At 50.9% G+C, this 18,287-nt stretch overlaps 1 protein-coding gene across 1 annotated transcript; it reads right to left on the reverse strand.

Moving 5' to 3' along the window:
* Sall4 (spalt-like transcription factor 4) lies at window positions 1-18,039 on the reverse strand. The gene is given in 4 exon segments (NM_001427495.1): window positions 1-2,195; window positions 4,079-4,365; window positions 4,710-7,073; window positions 17,805-18,039. Coding segments are annotated over 4 exon segments (3,213 nt in total). The 5' UTR covers window positions 17,923-18,039; the 3' UTR covers window positions 1-1,751.
* Window positions 18,040-18,287: the final 248 nt, after the last annotated feature.

The following is an 18,287-nucleotide window of genomic DNA, read 5'->3' on the forward strand; positions in this document are numbered from 1 at the left end:
GGAGGGGAAAAACATTCAGTTTTATTTCAGACATACAGCATCAGCAGGTAAAACTATGGCGTAGTCCACACATTCATTCACAGGGCGTGAGAAAGCCACGGCTGGTGTGTTCTCTGTAACAGTACCCACATCACAGTGTAAACAGGTGAGCAGGCGAACGCTTCATCACGGGGCTCACTTACAATCCCAGAAGGAAAGGCACGACTTGGCAAATAAAAAACAAAAACGAAAGCAAAAAACACCCCAACAACAGCAACGAAAAGTCTTGGATCCTAAAATCAGGTGCAACAACTCTGAGGAAAAACACCGCTGAGAGAACTCTCCAACTTCGTTTGGCAACGGCATTCCACACGGCGGGAAGAATGTTCTTCCCAGAAACTGGAGAAGTCTCCCCTTCCTCATTAAACCATCAAAACACTGTTACAACAGCTGTTCAAAATTATTACACAAACAAAAATGTAATTTAAAAACAAACCAAAAACACAGAACCAACAGGTCCTTCTCGTCAGTACAACTCTCAAGGTTTAAGACCTGGCAATACTTGGGTGGTCACAAAAATAGCAAAATAGAGACTTTTTGACTATAAAAATAAAGATAATTGAGGTAGATAAATTAAAGCCCTCATATCCAAGACTTGCTGGTCTCAACTCTATAACCTTCACGATGGCAGGGGACGGGTGGATGTGGAAATATTCAGGACTTGGGATAATTGAAATAAACGAGAAAGGTTAGCATATAGAGGCGTTGAGGAGACCCTCCTGGTGGCTGCTAGGAGCCTTTCCCTAAGAGGAAACACGCAGTTCTCCAAGGCAGCAGGCACTGAAGATAACCATGTAAAACCTCCTGAGGTGCTCACTCTAATGCCCACCCACCCCAGAGTCTGGGAAGGTGGTTTGTGGGAGATGGGGGGAGGGGGGTGAGCTGGCACTCTCAGGGCTCTGAACTGTTAAAATAAGCAGCAGGATAAATGGTGGGCTCCCCAGGGACCAGGGTGTGTGTGTGTGTGTGTGTGTGTGTGTGTGTGTGTGTGTGTGTGTGTGTATGTGTGTGTAGGGTGTCCTATCCAAGGTCATAAGGTTGAAGGAAGTGGGATAATTGAACAGCCCTAAGTTTTCTGGCGTTCTTTTTCTATTAAAGTACATAAAAAAAAAAAAAAAAAAAAAAAAAAAAAAAAAAAAAAAAAAAAAACAAGATTTCTGAAGACAGGCTCGGGAGGCATAAAACCAGGTCCCCACATTTACCCGCATTAGTCACCACAGAAGGACACAGCACCCTCACCCCCAGGACTGGGTTAGAAAGTTGTCACTTCCACTGTGGTCCAATGAGTCCCAACTGTTTCACTTTGAAACAGGCGACAGTCTTTGGAAACAGCCATGAGGTCACACAAAGCTTCTAGTATACAACTCGTCCCAAGTTAACAAAACTATTTTTCAAAACCAGATTCTTTCCAAAATGTTTTAAAAAAAAAAGTGGTTTGTTTTTTGTTTTTTTTAGGTTTTTTTTTTGTTGTTTTTTGTTTTTTTGGCTTGGTTTTTGTTGTTTTTCTGTTTTTCACTTTTTCTCCATTTTGTTTTCATTCTTTTTTTTGGAAAGCAGCATAACGTGATTGTAGGATTGCCCAAGGGTATGGTCACAAGCCACATCACTTGCATATCAGGAAGAGTAGGGAGAAAGGGAGATGGGCTGTTAAGGAAACTGAACAATGAAGAAGACTCTAGAATCTCACTCCGGCAGCCTCCTCCTCTTCCTCCTTAGCTGACTGCGATCTTATTTTCCTCCAGAAAATGAGGAAACTGGTGTTTGGCCACCCCATCGGGAACGCCAGGCTTCTCTAGGTTCCCGCTCATGGCCCCACTCATGGCCCCGCTCCCGCCGGTCTGGGAGCCATCCAGCTTAGAAAGCGTGGGGTTGCTCACCACGGAGCTGGCCCCCAGAGACACAGGCAGGGTGGGGATCCCTCCACTCTGGATCACAGAGATCTCATTGGTCTTCATGGCCAGACCCCCATTGAGGACACTGGTGTACTGGTTCCACGTGGCAGGGTCCACACTCACCGTGGGGGACAGGAGCTCCTTGGGAAACACCTCAGGTGCTCTCTTTCCCTCAGCACCCAGGGCGGCCATGGTATTCTCTATGGCCAGCTTCCTGCCTCGGCGGGCGGAGTTATTGTTGGTCCCATGAGTCATGTAGTGTACCTGTGGGGGGGAGGGGAGGAAGGGAACACAGCACAGAGAGGGTTTTATCAGATGTCCTCTGCTTGTAGGCAAGCCCAAGTCACCTGGCTTCATCCAGGTCCAGTGATGAGTGGTGGGAAGGGCAGCCTGGGTTACAATCAGACCTTATATCAGTAATCCAGATAATAATAAAATTCAGGTATCTGTACAGTTAGAGAACATGGTCATGTGTGGGCACCACTACCCAGTTGATGCCAGTTAAGACCGTGGATCTGAGTTCAAGGATAGCCTGGGCTACAGAGGGAGCTCCAAGACAGTGAAACAGCCTTAATTAAAAAAAAATTCTTTTTTCTCTTATCCTTTTAAATTATGTGCATGTGCGTGCACATAGAGGCTAGAGACATCAGGTCCCCCAAAATTGAGATGACTGGTGGCTTCGAAGCCATTGAACATGGGCACTAGGAATGCAACAGACCCTCTGTAAGAGCAGTATGTGCTTCTGACCACTGAGCCATCTCACCAGCCCCCTGGCTGACATTCGAAAGCCCCCTCAGGTGTCAGGCTCACAGGCAATACATGTTCTCTAGGCCGTCTGTAGCACCCTTACTGCTGCCGGCAGCTGCTGGGATCATGTATGTCCGCCATCCCAGTAAGCAGCAGTGTTGACTCCAGCATCTGCTGCCGAGGGAGACTAAGGCTCCTTCCTCACCTGCTCAGAGCCCTCATGGAGAAAGGCACTCCCAACAGCCATGCAGGGCCAACGAGCTCATTAACTGCCTTCTAAACTAAGGCAACTCCATTCCTAGCCTGATGTTCTAGCCAACTAATTTGTTTTGGTTTTGGTTTTTAAGAGACAGGCAGATTTCTGAGTCTGAGGCCAATCTCGTCTAGAGAGCCAGTTCCAGCCAGGATTACAGAGAAACCCATCTCAGAAAACACACACATACATACACACACACACACACACACACACACAAAGACAACAGAAGAGATAAGAATCTCTCCTAGCTGAGACTAACATTTAATACTGACTCTCCCTGCCCACCACCTTCGCCTCCTAAGTGGAATCACCAAGGCTGGTTTAAAAGACGACAGACATGCCCCAAGAGCTTTCTGATACAGAGAGGCACTGCCAGCCCGGCTTCACCCAGCACCAACGTGCACTCTTGGTAATGCTGGAGATGAACCCAGCATCTCCAACACCAAGAGGTGGGAGCCATCCCACATAGGTGCGGAGACCTGAGCTCAGGTCCTCTGCAGAATAGGGATCCTGGGTGATTTACCACATCCAACCACTCATTAATTGCTCTTATAGAATCCAAGGTTGGACTCCCAGAACCCACGTGGTAAGCTAGCTCTAGAGACCAAGCTAGCTCTCATGAACAATTTACTTAAGTGCCAGAGAATCTTCCTCTGACCTCCATATGTACAAAGCTCTAATGTGGCACACATACATATACACACACGTGTGCAAAACGCTCACACCCACAGAGAGAGAGGGAGAGAGGGAGAGAGGGAGAGAGAGAGGGAAGGAGGGAGGGAGAGAGTGGGAGAGTGGAAGAGAGGGAAAGGGAGAGAGGGAGAGAGAAAACAAGAGTGAGATCATGCGAGCCCTCGTAATCCCAGTCAGGAAGACTGAGTTCCAGCTACCCAAGACACAAGTAAGACTTTTACCTCAACACATAGGAGGCAGAGGCAAGAATATCTCTGAGACCAGCTTGGTCTACATACAGTGCAAGTTCAGGATAAGCTAGTCTTATGTCAGCCACGCTGGCCTCGAACTGAGAGAACCCTCCTGCTTCTGCCTCTGGCGTTGCTGGGTTTATAATGTTTTGAGACACACGAACCCAAAGGATGTGTTCTGCGCACACAGAGGTCACACGCCAACACCTGTCGGGACCCACCTTCAGGTTGCCTTTCGTGGTGAAGGCCCGAGCACATATGTTACACACGAAAGGCTTTTCTCCCGTGTGCGTTCGCTCGTGGATCTGCAGGGCACTGGCGGACGAGAAGTTCTTCCCGCACCGGGTGCAAGAGTGTTGCTTGGCCTGGCGGCGCGGCGGCTGCTGGGAAGCTAGCAGAGGCGTCATGCCTGAGGGCACGCTCGGGGGTCCCACAAAGGAGCCAGGTACTTCAACTTTGACAAAGGTGGGCTGTGCTCGGATAAATGTCGAGGGGAGGCTGGTACGGCCTAAAGTGAAGAAGGGGAGAAACACAAACTTTTATCATTGAACACCCAACTCACTGCTTAAATAAAGCAAAAGGGGTTAAGGTTCAAAAGGGTTCGTGGGTTCAAGAGGAGGGGGGGGAAATCAAGACAAAACCAGCATTCATATTGTACACACTCAGCCTACACGAATTATGATAAACAGAGAAAGCCTACTGGGTGCCGGGATAGAGGTAGTTATTAAGATTCCCGAGACCCAGAACAGAGTAATTGCCCTAAAGAAGCCGCCTCAAGTTCAACCTAGGCTCTTTTTTCTGATGACCTTGAGCCCAAAAAGGACATTAGGGGAAATCCAAAGCCCCCATCACCTTCGGTGTCCACGCGGCAGCTCTCGACACCCTCGGCCTTGTGACCGTCGGGAGACCGGGACTTGACACTTCCAGCTTGGCTATTGGCAGGGGACACTGCCTGGTAGCACATGGTCTCCGTGGCATCTGGGCTCCGGCTCGGACACTCCTGGTCACCCATGAGCGAGGAAGAGTCATTGGTCAGGCAACTGTCACCGGCCTCCAGAGAGCCGCTTTCTCGACTGCTCTGCCGTTGCAAGGCCAAAGCAGGAAGAGCCCCTCTCCCCTGAGCATCCAGGGGAGCCATCACCGGAAAGCCCAGGGAGGGCGACGCCAGATGGGTTCCGGGGAGCGGCGCGGAGACCGTCGAGGGGCCACCGGGAACATCCTGGATACAAGCCTCCTCCGCTTCCATCCCTTCTACCGCGTCTTCCTGGCAGACACCGCTGCCACCGCCGTTCTCACTGACGGCCATGGGCTCGGGAACTGTGAAGTCGCAGGGACTCTCGGGCAGAGGCGTGTTGGGGATCTGGCCACCCATGTGCATCCGGATATGCTGCTGTAACATGACGGCATTGGTGAACTTCTTCTGGCAGATGGGGCACGAATGCTGGGTCTTTACGGCCATGTTTGTTCGGTGAACCCCAAGATGTGTCTTCAGGTTGCCTTTGGTGGAGAAGGCCCGGCCACAGATCTTGCATTGGAATGGTCTCTCTCCTGTGTGGGTACGGTAATGCATCTTAAGGGAACTCTGACAGCTGAGGACCCGATGACAAATGAGACACTCGTTGGGGTCGGTGGTGGCCTTGTCTATGTTCTCCACTAGCTGCTGTAACTTCAGGGTCTCTGACCCTGACTCTGGGGCTCCAGTGCCCTGGAAGCCCCCAGCCCTTGGGGGATTACGCATCATCCCCGCCCCGAGGAGTGGAAGGCCCACCTCGCTTTCTGGAGAAGGCCCTGGCTGTATGTCGTTGGGCAAGGAGCCGCCCATGAGGTCCTTGGGGTTAGGCCCTGAAGTGAGCTTCTGAGGTAGCCCTATGGAAGGGGTTCCCGTGACCGGGACAGGCTCAGTGTCTACAGAGAGACTTGACTCGTCTACAGGGATGGGGACAGGGAGTGCATAGTGAGGACTGGTGCTTGATGCCCCTTTGTCCTGGAATTCAGTGGCAAACAGCTGGGGGTTCGCCTTCACCTGAGGGTGTCGATGGAAGTGGACCTTGAGGTTGCCCTTGGTGGTGAAGCGGTGACCACAGACAGGGCACACGTAAGGTCTCTCTCCGGTGTGGGAGCGAAGATGAATCTGAAGGGAGCTATCGGTCCCGAAAACCTTACTACAGTACCTACACTTGTGCTTACCGAGGACAACCTCGTCCTTGGTCTTGGCATCTAACATGGAGGCGGAGAGGTTTTGGGGTTTCCCCTTTCCTTTCTTGGACTGGTCCAGTGTCACAGTAGAGAAGGGACTCTGCAGGAGCACAGAGCCCGGGGTCTGAGGTAGCAGGGCATTCGGGAGGCGGGACATGAAGTTGGGGAGAACTCGAGTCCCGTCCGGCTTCAAGGCGAAGGGTGTGAACCCCGAGGACAATGAGCTGGCCGTGGAGGGGACAGCGGCATGAGGTAGCTTGGCTTGTTTCAAGGCATCTAGAGACAGAGTTGGGTTGGAGGCTTTCTGGCTAAGCAGGGCCACAGCAGCAGACACCTGCTGGGAGACAGAGACCTGCTGAGACACGTGGTTGCTTAAGGCCTTGAGAGTGTCCGCGCCTGCCACGCCAGAGTGGAGGGCATGCGCGGCCCACATGTTCACCTGGACTCTGATCTGTTCCGTTAGCTGGATCTGCTGGAGCTGCTGCTGCTGCAGGCACAAGATCTGCTCCAGGATCCAAGGGATGCTGAGAGCGGCAGGCACGGGGGCCGCGGGGACATCGGTGCTCCGCTGGTTCACTGCCACCTTGGTGCCACGGAGCGCTTGCAGAGTCACATTGGTGTTGGCTACTTTGCCTTTGGGCAAATAGCTTATGTCCTGGGGTGCGGGTGGCTGGGTCGCCTCTGTCTTCAAGTACAGGATGGAGTCCGTGCCTAGGTTCTCCTTCAAGTCCCCCGAGCTGCTGCCGCCATTCTCCTGGAGACCATCTTTATTGCTTGGGCTGCCCAGGACAGCTCTGGAAAAGTCCTCTGGAGGCACAGCCCCCTCGCTGTCATTCATGATGAGGACAGGAGGGTTCTTAGTGCAACTTTTCTTGTGTTCCATGAACTCAGAGAGACTGAAGAACTCCGCACAGCACTTGTTACAGATGTGAGTATCCTCCCGTCGGGACCGCTTCACCGGGGCGGGGGCGGGGTCCTCCGAGGCTTCATCTCCGTTCCCTGAGGAATTCACTGGAACACCTGTGAAAGGAGTCAGAAGGTGAGCGCGCTGCCCTGAGAGGGGATGTGGAGTGACCCACAGAAATACAGCTCTCCATCACCACGCCCTGACTCGAACAGACTGTGTCAGGGACACTAAGTCCCCCTTCGCCCAAATGACCGAAACAGGATAAGGGGAATTATGTCTCCCTAAAAGACACTAGCAAGCCTCACGCCCCATGACTGTCTGTGCACATGACTTCATCTGGATGGGATCTCACTTAGTCCAGGCAGCCCCAAACCTGTTTTATAGCAGAGGCTGGCTTTGAACTCCTAACCCTCCCTGCCTCTATTTCCAGAGTGCTGAGATTAGAAGAGTCTGTTACCGTGCCTGGACTGGACAGAGCTTTTGGCAATCGAATGTTAAGCTGGGTCTTAACACTCGAGTGTTTAGCACGGCTCCAAGAGGAATAGGGACCAGTGAGACACGGTCCTAGAGAACAGGGCCTGAAGAGATGGAGTTAAGGGCCCTCAAAAACAACGGCTGAAACCACAGGAATCTTATCAGTTCTCCAGAGCCGGGAGGAGGAACCCTGACCCTAAATTCAGTCCTTCTTCCACATCTGTGAGAATGAATCAACTGTTGTTTTCAGTCCCTCCAACTTGAGGTAGTTTTTTAGAGCAATGCGGGGTGCACAGTATTTTACTACAGGAACTCTGCAGCCCACATTAGCATTGATTTCATAGCAATTCTACCTCACTCAGCCTCCCAGAAGCTAGGATTAAAGCCACGTGCCACTCCACCCCACTAGTTAAACTAACCCCATCAATCCCGATGCCCAGGGATGCCTCCCTGGGCATCGGCTTGCAGACTCACAGACAGATGACAGCCAACAGCAGACATCAGAACAGGGTCACATCATACTGATCGCCACAACCCAAATGGCAAACAACAAATCCCATCCCACCCAGGTGATGAGCACCCACCATTCAGGAAAGACTGGGCCACGGCTGGGGAGATGGCTCAGTAGTTAGAGTACTGACTGCTCTTCCAGAGGCCCTGAGTTCAATTCCCAGCAACCACATGGTGGCTCACAACCATCTGTAATGGGATCCGATGCCCTCTTCTGGTGTGTCTGAAGACAGCTACAGTGTAGTTATATAAAACAAATAAATAAATCTTAAAAAAAAAAAGACTGGGCTTAAAGAACTTTAAAAGGCCCAACAAGACATCATCAATCCATCCCAGTTTAGTACACCTGTAGTTATCAGGGACCTGGGAGGGTGAGGCAGAAGGATCATGAGTTCAAAACCAGCCTTGCTAGCTGGGGCCTTTAACCATAGACCTTGAGAGGCAGAGGTAGCCAGATCCCTGGGAGTTCAAGACTACTCTGACACATAAGCCAAGTTCCAGCCATTCTGTGAGCCCCATTTCTTTTCAGGTTTATTATCTATAAGTACACTGTCGCTGTCTTCAGACACACCAGAAGAGGGCATCGGACCCCATTACAGATGTTTGTGAGCTAGGCTGGAGAGATGGCTCAGCGGTTAAGATCACCCGACTTTGGGGCTGGGGATTTAGCTCAGTGGTAGAGCGCTTACCTAGGAAGCGCAAGGCCCTGGGTTCGGTCCCCAGCTCCGGAAAAAAAAAGAACCAAAAAAAAGAATTCAATTCCCAGCAACCACATGGTGGCTCACAACCATCTGTAAGGAGATCCGATGCCCTCTTCTGGTGTATCTGAAGACAGCTACAGTGTACTTATATATATAATAAATAAAATAAATCTTAAAAAAAAAAAAAAAAAACAGATGTTTGTGAGCCACCATGTGGTTGCTGGGATTTGAACTCAGGACCTCTGGAAGAGCAGTCAAGTGTTCTTAACCACTGAGCCATCTCTCCAGCCCCTTGAGCCCCATCTCTAAAAGCCAGCTAGGTAACTTAGTGAGAAGGGCTGGACTCGGGAGATAGAGCTCAGTGGTAGAGATCTTACCCAGCATGCAGTGGTTCTGAGTTATATCCCGAGCACCACATACACAATCACTCATGTGGAATACAGATGGCCATACACAGGGTGAGTCTGAGGATGAGAGTCTGTCTACAAATGTCTCCATGGGAAAAGCTACTGGCAAAGGTGCGGACAGACTTCGCCTCCTCCAGGAGAGTCAGGTCCAGCTCTAAAAGCAAGCTTTTATATAAATATAGAAAAAGAAAACTGGAGATGCACGATGGGGAACCGACACCCCCCCCCCCCCGACTCCGCCACTGGCTGACATTAAATAACAGAAGATCCAAGTTAGGACTGCTCTGTTTGGTCTTCGCAACACCAAGACGGTGGTGCAAAAGCAACGTCATCAACAGACCGGTGCTCAGCGTTCAGAGTACTGACGGGTTTGCTCATGCTGATCCAGATGTGGAAGTCAGAGGACAACCTGTGGGAACTGGCTTTGTCCTCTACCTCCCGGTGGAGACTACCTCGGGTCATCAGGCTTGGCTCAATGTGTCTTAACCAGCTAAGCCACCTTACAGGTGACTAGAGTCTTCTGAGAGTCTCGCATAGGCCAAGCTGATGGCAATCTACTCACTGCCCTGCCTCTTCCTCCCAAGTGCAGAATCGACAAGTGATGGGGAGACTGGATTCAACCTAGAGCTAGGGAAGGGCCCTAGAACAGCACCACCAACGTGGCCGCCAAGTTCAATCTCGTACAGCCTCCATAAAACTCTCAACTGTTCCAGATTTTGGACCAAGTAATAGGATGGCTAGTAATAGGCACATGTGGCTAAGGGAGCAAGAGTCGTCCTAAACGTGACTGCCAAGGCACCAAGTTCCAAGTACCAACTGGACTTACACCTTAAGAAGGTTTACCAGGGGAGCAGGAGAGATGAGATGGTTCAGCCGTTAAGAAAGAGCACAGACTAAAGATCCCGAGTTCAATCCCCAGCAACCACATGGTGGCTCACAGCCATCTGCAATGGGATCCGATGCCCTCTTCTGGTGTGTCTGAGACAGTGGCAGTATACATAAAATATAAAATCTTAAAAAAAAAATGTTTATCAGGGGGCTAGTTTTAGCTCACCGAGTATGAACAGTGGTTGTTCTTGCACAGGATCCAGGTTTGACTCCCAGCACCCACAACATGGAGGCCCTAACTGTAACTCCAGTCAGTTCCAGGGGATCTAGTGTCTTGTTTCACCTGTAAGCACTGTATATACATGATACATACATACGCACATACATACCCTCAGGTAAAACACTCACACACAAAAGATAATAAACGTCCGCGTCAATGGGATGTGACTAGGCCTTCAGGAGTGACTTCAAGCCAAGCCTCCTGATTCAGTCAGCAGCTTTCACTGAGGGGAAGGGGGAGGGGAGACCTGGGGCCCTGTGTTAGGTCTTTCCCTAGTACACACGCGTCCTAAGAAAACAATGCTCTTTTTTCTCAACAGTGTGTGTGTGTGTATGTATGTGTATATATATATATACATATATATATACATATATATGCATATATATATATATATATGAGAATGAAAGTCTAGGGGACAAGGGATCCCGCTGGATAGGAAGCCATGAATCAAGACTTTAATCCCAGTTCAAGAAAGGGAGAGGCAGACAGTAAAGGCACTGCAGCTCTCTCTCCCTTCCCCTCTCAAAAAAAAAAAAAAAAAAGGAAAAAAGGGGGGTTGGAGAGATGGCTCAGTGGTTAGGAACACTGACTGCTCTTCCTGAGTTCAATTCCCAGCACCCACATGGTGGCTCACAACCATCTGTAACGGGGTCCGATGCCCTCTTCTGGTGTGTCTGAAGACAGTGATAGTGTACTCACATAAATCTTTAAAAAAAAAAGAAAAAGGAAAAAGAAAAGGCTGGGGACTGGGCAGCATGAAGCATACACCTGGAATCTATCTGCTACACAGAATAAGTCATGTGACTGTACACTCCTGGAATAGTAGCATCTAAAGAGGCAGAGGATCAGAAGTTCAGGGTCACCCTTGGTTACATGAGGTGGCCTAGACACAGGATACCCAGTATAAAAGAATTTAAAATTAGGAATTAAGCCGACTACCTGTCATTTCAGCCCTAGAGGTTCCCAACTTCCAGGTCAGCCTGGGCTACCTGATCCTGTCTAAATACCACACCTTCCAGGTCTAGTACCAAGGCTGCTCAGCAAAGAACCTTTGTCACTCTTCCAGATGACCAGGCTTTGATTCCAAGTACCTACATGGCTGCTCTTTAACAGTAACTCTAGTTCAAGGAGATCCCAATCTCAAACAGTAATCAGGCATGAACTCCATGAACATAACAAAAAGATATACAAATACCAGTGGGGCAAGGTGGCTCCTGGCTTTAATCCCAGCATTCAGGAGGCAGAGGCAGGCAGATCTCTGAGTTCAAGGCCAGCCTTGTTTATAGAGTTCCGAGGGGGGGGGGGGGGTGTAACAGAAACTAACAAAAAAAAACCTTTTAAAGAAAACTCCTCTGAGAGGAAGGGGGGTAGCCTCCCTGCAGATCTGACTGAACCCCATCTTCCACCTCAGTAACTCGTCTGCCTACACTTCCCACATTAACAGCCACCAACAGCTCTTAGTTTACCAAGTTTCCACATAATTAAATGGGGGGAAAAAAAAACCATCCCAAGATAACTTTGTTTTCTCTAAGAGGACCACACAGGAGTCTTTACTGTTGTTTGAACTGGGGTCTCACAGGACACGCTGACCCGGAACACACAAGGCAACCTCAAGCTAGCTTCTGCCTCAACCAGCATTGTTTTTTTTTGTTTGTTTGTTTGTTTTTTTGTTTTTTTTTTCCGGAGCTGGGGACCGAACCCAGGGCCTTGAGCTTCCTAGGTAAGCGCTCTACCACTGAGCTAAATCCCCAGCCCCCAACCAGCATTGTTAAAGAATATTCCATCACTTCAGGCTTTGCCTGAATTTTTAGGAGAAAGGAATTTTTGAAAGACAGGAAGCAGGCTGGGCAGGGTGTGGGTGTGTCCAGACGTCGAAAGTCTACAGGGAAATGAAACTGTTGCTAGCCCCGGATAGCTAGCTAGAAAGCAGTGAAGGTCGTCCTTTTGTTTGTATTGAGACAGGGTTTCTCTGTGTAGCCCTGGCTATCCTGGAACTAGGTACACCAGGCTGGCCTCGAACCCAGAGACTAGTTTGCCTCTGTCTCTCGAATGCCAGAGTGTGTACCACCACTGCTCCCCAGGAAGGTCTCTTTAAATTGGCACCAATTGGGGCAGAAGGTCTTCAGCCTGTCCTCCATCCACCCGCCCTTAGTCTGGAAATCACCAATGCCCTGCACAACCACCATTCACTCCGTTTCAGTTTCCTCCCTCCCTCCCATCCGGGCATCCAGATGACCATGGACCTCTGATCTCTAGCTTCCAGCTCCCTAGTGCTCCCACGAATGCAACCAACACCGTGTCTAGCTTAAGTTTTCTGCAGGGCTGGAGACAGACCCTACAGCTAGACCTCCTACATGCTAGACCAGCACTCTATCAACTGGACCACATCCCTGTCTGCCTTTAAAAGGCCAGCAATGCCATAGACAGCCAAGGTGACATCCAAAAACCTAACCTAAAAAAACATAATAAAAGTCAGAGTTCTCCAACCATAACCACACTGCACCACCTTAACCTGTCATTTTACTTTTTCTTTAAAGATTTATTTTTATTTATTCCATGTATCTAAGTACACCGTAGCTGTCTTCAGACACACCTGAAGGGGACATCGGATCCCATTATGGATGGTTGTGAGCCACCACGTGGTTGCTGGGAATTGAAGTCGGGACCTGTGGAAGAGCAGTCAGTGTTCTTAACCGCTGAGCCGTCTCTCCAGTCCAACCTGTCATTTTATTAACAGGGTATACGTTACCACTGTATTCCCCTGATATCCGTAAAGGGGATGGACAGCAGACACCGAGGTTGGAGGCTGAGGGATCCTGTCTGGCACACCCTCTGGTCTTCGTCACACCCCCACATGGGGTATTGAGCCCAAGCCCTCACACCAGCTAGGGGAGGGCTCTCCCACTGAGCCGTATCTCCCAACCCCCAACCTTTAATCTCTGGGATTTAGCATAGCAAACACTATGCAAATAGTTTTCAGGCAGCATTGTTTAGGGGAGCAGAAGCGGCCAGAAAACATAGCTAAGCGAGGGTCCACTTTGTCATTTTTCCCAAGAGATTGCAAAGGGAAAGAGGGCTAAATGCTTTCATTTCTGGTGACTGTTCAATGCTCAGCACTCGGCTGGAAAGGGGCCTATGGCACAAAAAAGGTTAAGCACTTCTGCTCCAGAAGGATGCACCAGCTCAGAGTGATTTACAGCCGGGATGCCAACCGCCTTCACTGTATACACAAGCCCCAAAGCCCCCCCCCCCCCCCCCCCCCGTGCACCAGTAACATCCCACTTAAAACTGTAGCCGATGTTTGCTCAGGCAGTTAAAAAACTACCTCTTCCATACCACCGTCGGCAAATAATAGGACGGTGTATTTGCCGAGGAGAAAGAGGACCCTGTTAGGAACAATTGCTGGCCATGCTTAAATTAACCCGAAGGGAAGGGAAGCAAAGTCCACCGGGATATCTCGGGCGAGCCCGGCTTCCATCCCCCACCCCGAATTTTAGGAATGTTATCTCTTCAGCATCTAGTTATCCAGTAAGTTGGAAGAATGCAGTAAACGCAGCAGGGGTCTTCGATTCAATCTCCGCCAGATGAATGGAAAATGCGCTTACTATTGTATTGGAAGAAAGCTAATCAGCCGGAGGCCAATCCCTGGCAGAAGACACTCAAAACAGCTGAAAACAAAAAAAAATTGAAATCTGTGTATCTTGATAAAAAGCCTGGCGCCTTGGGCTTATCTGTTACTGGCCCTTTATTAAAGGAGGACAATGAGCAGTTTACCTAAAGCACACAAGTATCTTAGACCCTGCCCTACCTCCAGGATAAATGCTTACCAATAAAAAAAAAAAAAAGGAATTATGTCTCTGGGTATTACAGATCCAGCTGTTTTTAAACCGGCTTCTTACGGGAAGCTTTAAAATCTACACACAGAGGTCAAACCTGACCCGGAATTAAGTCTCTAATTAATCAAGAAGTGCAGAAATCAGAAGCAATCAGGGTTTAAAGTTCAGGGGCCTGTGGAAAAGATTTTGTAAGGGTAAAAAGTGTTTCGAGAAAGCCAGAACGGGTGCAGATGCTTGCCACAGCTAATGAATGATCCCAGATAAACCAGTTCTCCTGTCTTCGGAATGTACGCTGTAGCAGCACACACAATGATACAAACTTTTAAGGATAGAAGGCTCAGAGACATGCTACATAAAAATACACCTATATCCCAAGTAAGGGACACTTGCCTCAACTGAAACAAGCTTGCCAACTTCAAGGGAGATGAGAGGAGTCTCTCCCTGGGAGGAACATGCCTGTCCCAGAGCTTTAACCTGTTTATCAGTGTCTGCTAAAAAGTTCAGATTAAAATGACAATGGCGACCTCCCCAATTTATCTGTTACTCATCTTCCTCCCCCCCAGAAAGAAATGCAAATTATGTTAGCTCCCAGTTGCTGGCGAGGAATCTCTTTATCACCTAGTTTCTGAAGTTGATTTGAAAAATCAAAAGGGGACAAGACTTCCAAATCTTCCAATCCCAGCATTAGAGGCAGAGACATCTATCCCAAGGCTGGAACAGGTTGGAAAGCTGTCATGGCTGCTATGCAGACAGACTAGGGGGGTGGGGGGAGGACAAGCCAAAGCAGCTTGGAGCACCTCGGCTGCCCCTTTTTTTGATTGCTCTAGGACCATCAACAAACACCCCCATGGATTCAAGTGAAGGCTAAAGTCAAGTGTGAGGGGAACCCACTGGCCAACCCTTACCACCCAGGAACCTCTATTAACTTTCCTGAGTAAAATACCAAAGCTACTTCAGTTGAGAGAAATAACGGTGAGGTCCTGCAGGGTCCCGGGCTGGAGCCTGGCACAGTATGTTCTAGTGAAAACTGTCATCCTGAACGAAGTTACCAATCACAAACCTTTTCACGGCCACTGTATACAAGAGTACGAAGGCCGGGTGAGTAAGGAGGACCCTAATCCATCTAGGCAAGGTTACCCCCTAGGATGGAATGCCCACCCTCCTCCTACCAAATCTTGCCAAAATTCTTTTCCCCAAATTCTCATTTGACACTTACGTCCAAAAGGAGACTGGAAAATAACTTGTGCCTCGGCCACCCGAAATGGTCCCCCAGTTCCCTAGACTAGATTCTGCTAAACGCCCCCCTCCCATCACCAATGACAAAGTATTGTTTACTGATGGTTGAGCACCACAGACGGTTCCGGAGCACATTTTACATGCAATTAAATGAATAAAAAGGGTCGTGTGCAAATTGGAACTCCCCCTCCCCCTTCGGGGAAGACTAAATTCGCTTGAAACCTTAACTAAGCCAAAGCTCAAGCAGGTCAATAGAGGACTGAGAGGAGCGCTAAATTACTAAAAACCTGGGAATCGTAATAGCTGAAGGTTGTAATCCAGTTTAGCACAAAGGGCATTTGGAACCCTTTTGAGAAAATGCTAATTTTCCTTTAAGTACTGTAAGCCCCTTCTCCTTGACCACCTGCGGATTTTTTGATCTGCTAATTATAGCCTGGATTTCATTTTCCTTGCTCAGAAAAACCGAATTCTCCTACAGACTGACCAAGAGGGACCCAAAAGCTTCCAAAAGATGAAGATTTAATCTAATCTGAGGGTGATCCCAAAATGCAGCCATTAAAAACTTTTTATTTAAAAACAAAAGTCTTTCCAAGATCACAATCGAGATACCCCTACCCCCACTGCAAACATGTTTTAATAATTCTCAGAGAAGATTCCCAAACACTGATGGTGTGGCGGAAGGTAGGGGACCCCACAGAGATCACCCGGGTGCCTGTCTGTGGCCCTGCTACCCTCACTCACCAGGTGTGTGTCGCGGTCCGCACATAACCGGTCTCCAGAGGGCGCCCGCACGCCAGCGGCCGGGCTCCGACCGCGGGTGATCCGCAGAAAACTCGCTTCCCAAACCTCGGTGGCTGCGCGCGCCCAGCGGCCTCAGGGTGCAGCCAGGTTAACCCAGACTCCAGCCAGCGGAGATTTCGGAAGCCTTCTATAGCAACCTACCCCTCCATTCCGCCCACCCCCAGAGTCCCAACCACCAGCCAAATGGGGGGGGGGGGGACCCACTAGTATGCGCTCACCCCAAATGGAGGGGGATGGGAGGTCATCGCAGGACCAGGGGAGGGGTCAGGGCCCGGAGCTCGCCCCTCCTCTCCAGAGGAAGCAGGCGGGCTGAGGGTTAACCCTTTTGTTCCAGGTGGACCAGACGACCTAGCCTCTCCATGATCTGCACCCCCACCCCCAGCTCCCCGGGCCAAGGCACAAAGAATCCACCCCCGCTGCCCGGCCTTATGATATGGGATGCTCCAACGCCCCAAAACTCACATCCGCCCCCTCGAACAAGCAATGACCTTCCAGTTGCCCTGAGGGGGTGTGGGGAGAATACAATGAGAGGTAGAAGGTCACTGAACTTTGATAAACTCGGGAAGTTTTGGAAAAGTAGGGTCGCACTCCCCCGAGTACAGGAGCGCCCAAGAAGAGCGCGCAGAGTCCTCCGCGCACCGGCCACCCTACTCGGAGAGCTGGAGTCGAGCGGGAGGCCCAGGGGAACACTCTCCCCCCAAGGTTCCCAGTTTCTCCGGCGACAGTCCGGCGGGCAGGGACCAGGGGCTCGCCCGCAGCTCCCGGCCGCGCCGAGGTCCTGAACTCCGTGGAGGCACAGGACGGGTCAGCCGCAACCCGACCTCTCCCCTTTCACCTCCCGGGCGTGTGCTGAGCAGTACCGCCCGGGGAATCCGTGCAAAAAAAATAAATAAAGGAGCGGGGGTGCGCTCCAGCGGGGGTGACCATGCACCCGCTGCCCCGGCCCGGGCCCGCACCCTCCGGCTGGCTGCGGTTATTTTTAGATAGTCGGAAATCAAAGATGGCTGGAGGTCAGGCCCCGAAAGGTTAGGGCGAGGATCGGCAGCAGGCGGCGTAGCCCCCGGGAAAAGCGGCAAGCAAAAAAAAAAAAAAAAAAAAAGAAGTAAACAAAATATCTAAAATTACAAAAAAATAGAATAAAAGCTCTCAAAAGGAACTAAACCCAGCAGCCTCCCCCGCCCTCTGGGCTGCGCGGGTGGCCTGTACCCCGGCCTGGGGGTGGGGGGAGGTCGCGCCCCCTCCCCCCACTCGGCCTGGGAGGGGCGCGTGCAACAGATCGCCCTCCTCCGGGGGGGTCCCCCAGAGGTGCGCCCCTCCCCCAGGGGCCCCCAAGAGGGTAGTAGAGGGTGGGAAGACTTGGGGGGTCTCTTTCTTTAAAAGCGGCGCCACTAGAGAGGGGGCGAAGAAAGCCCAAGTTACCAGCGTAGGGGGGGTGCTTATGTATCCAAGCGAGGGAAACCAATTATGGAACTGTGGACAAGGAGAGGAAAACTAGAGAGGCAGAGCGTGGAATCAACTTTACAATAAGAGAGAACTGGGGGGGTGGGGGATTTGCAAAGGAGTGGGGGGATTGAGGCTCCCTCCGAGGTGGGGGGATTGAAGCTCCCTCCCTCCCTCCGCGCCTCTCCTTTCCCGGAACAGAGTCCGGAATCCCCATTCCAGAATCGGCTCCCGGAACCCTCACCCTCGAGGGACGCGCGGCAGTGCTGGGAGCGCCCTCCCGGGACGCACGGACAGTCCGGCGCACGGACGGGGCCGCAGCCGCACTCACCGGGTTCCTCCGCCGCCGGCGCCTCTGCGAGGCCAGGGCTCGGTTGCTGCAGCGGCTGCTCGCCCTGGCCCTCCTCCGAGTTGATGTGCTGGGGCTTCGCCTGCTTGCGCCTCGACATGGTGCGCGCATCGGGGCGCCGGGAAGAGCCCTGGTGACTTGGCCCTTCTCCGCCACCAATTCCTGGAGTTAGGAAATTTTACCCCCCTTCGGCAGGAACGCGCATGTCCCAGTAATTATTATTATCAATAATGCATTGCGATTTATCATGAGCTCTGACAGCTGATTGGCCTGGGTCCAAGACCTCAGAGATCATTTAAATAAGCCCTCATTGATCAGGGAGGGGAGAGGCATGCTGGGCCTTGTAGTCCGGCCCTACATGTGACAAAGGCGTGTTCCTCTGGGAAGCATAGCTAATTAGCATCCGGGCTCAGATTGGCCGAGGCGTGGACGGACTTGGGGGGGGGGGGGGAATCATCCTCGCGG

Source organism: Rattus norvegicus, chromosome 3 (genome assembly GCF_036323735.1).
Source record: "Rattus norvegicus strain BN/NHsdMcwi chromosome 3, GRCr8, whole genome shotgun sequence".
NCBI lineage: Eukaryota > Metazoa > Chordata > Mammalia > Rodentia > Muridae > Rattus > Rattus norvegicus.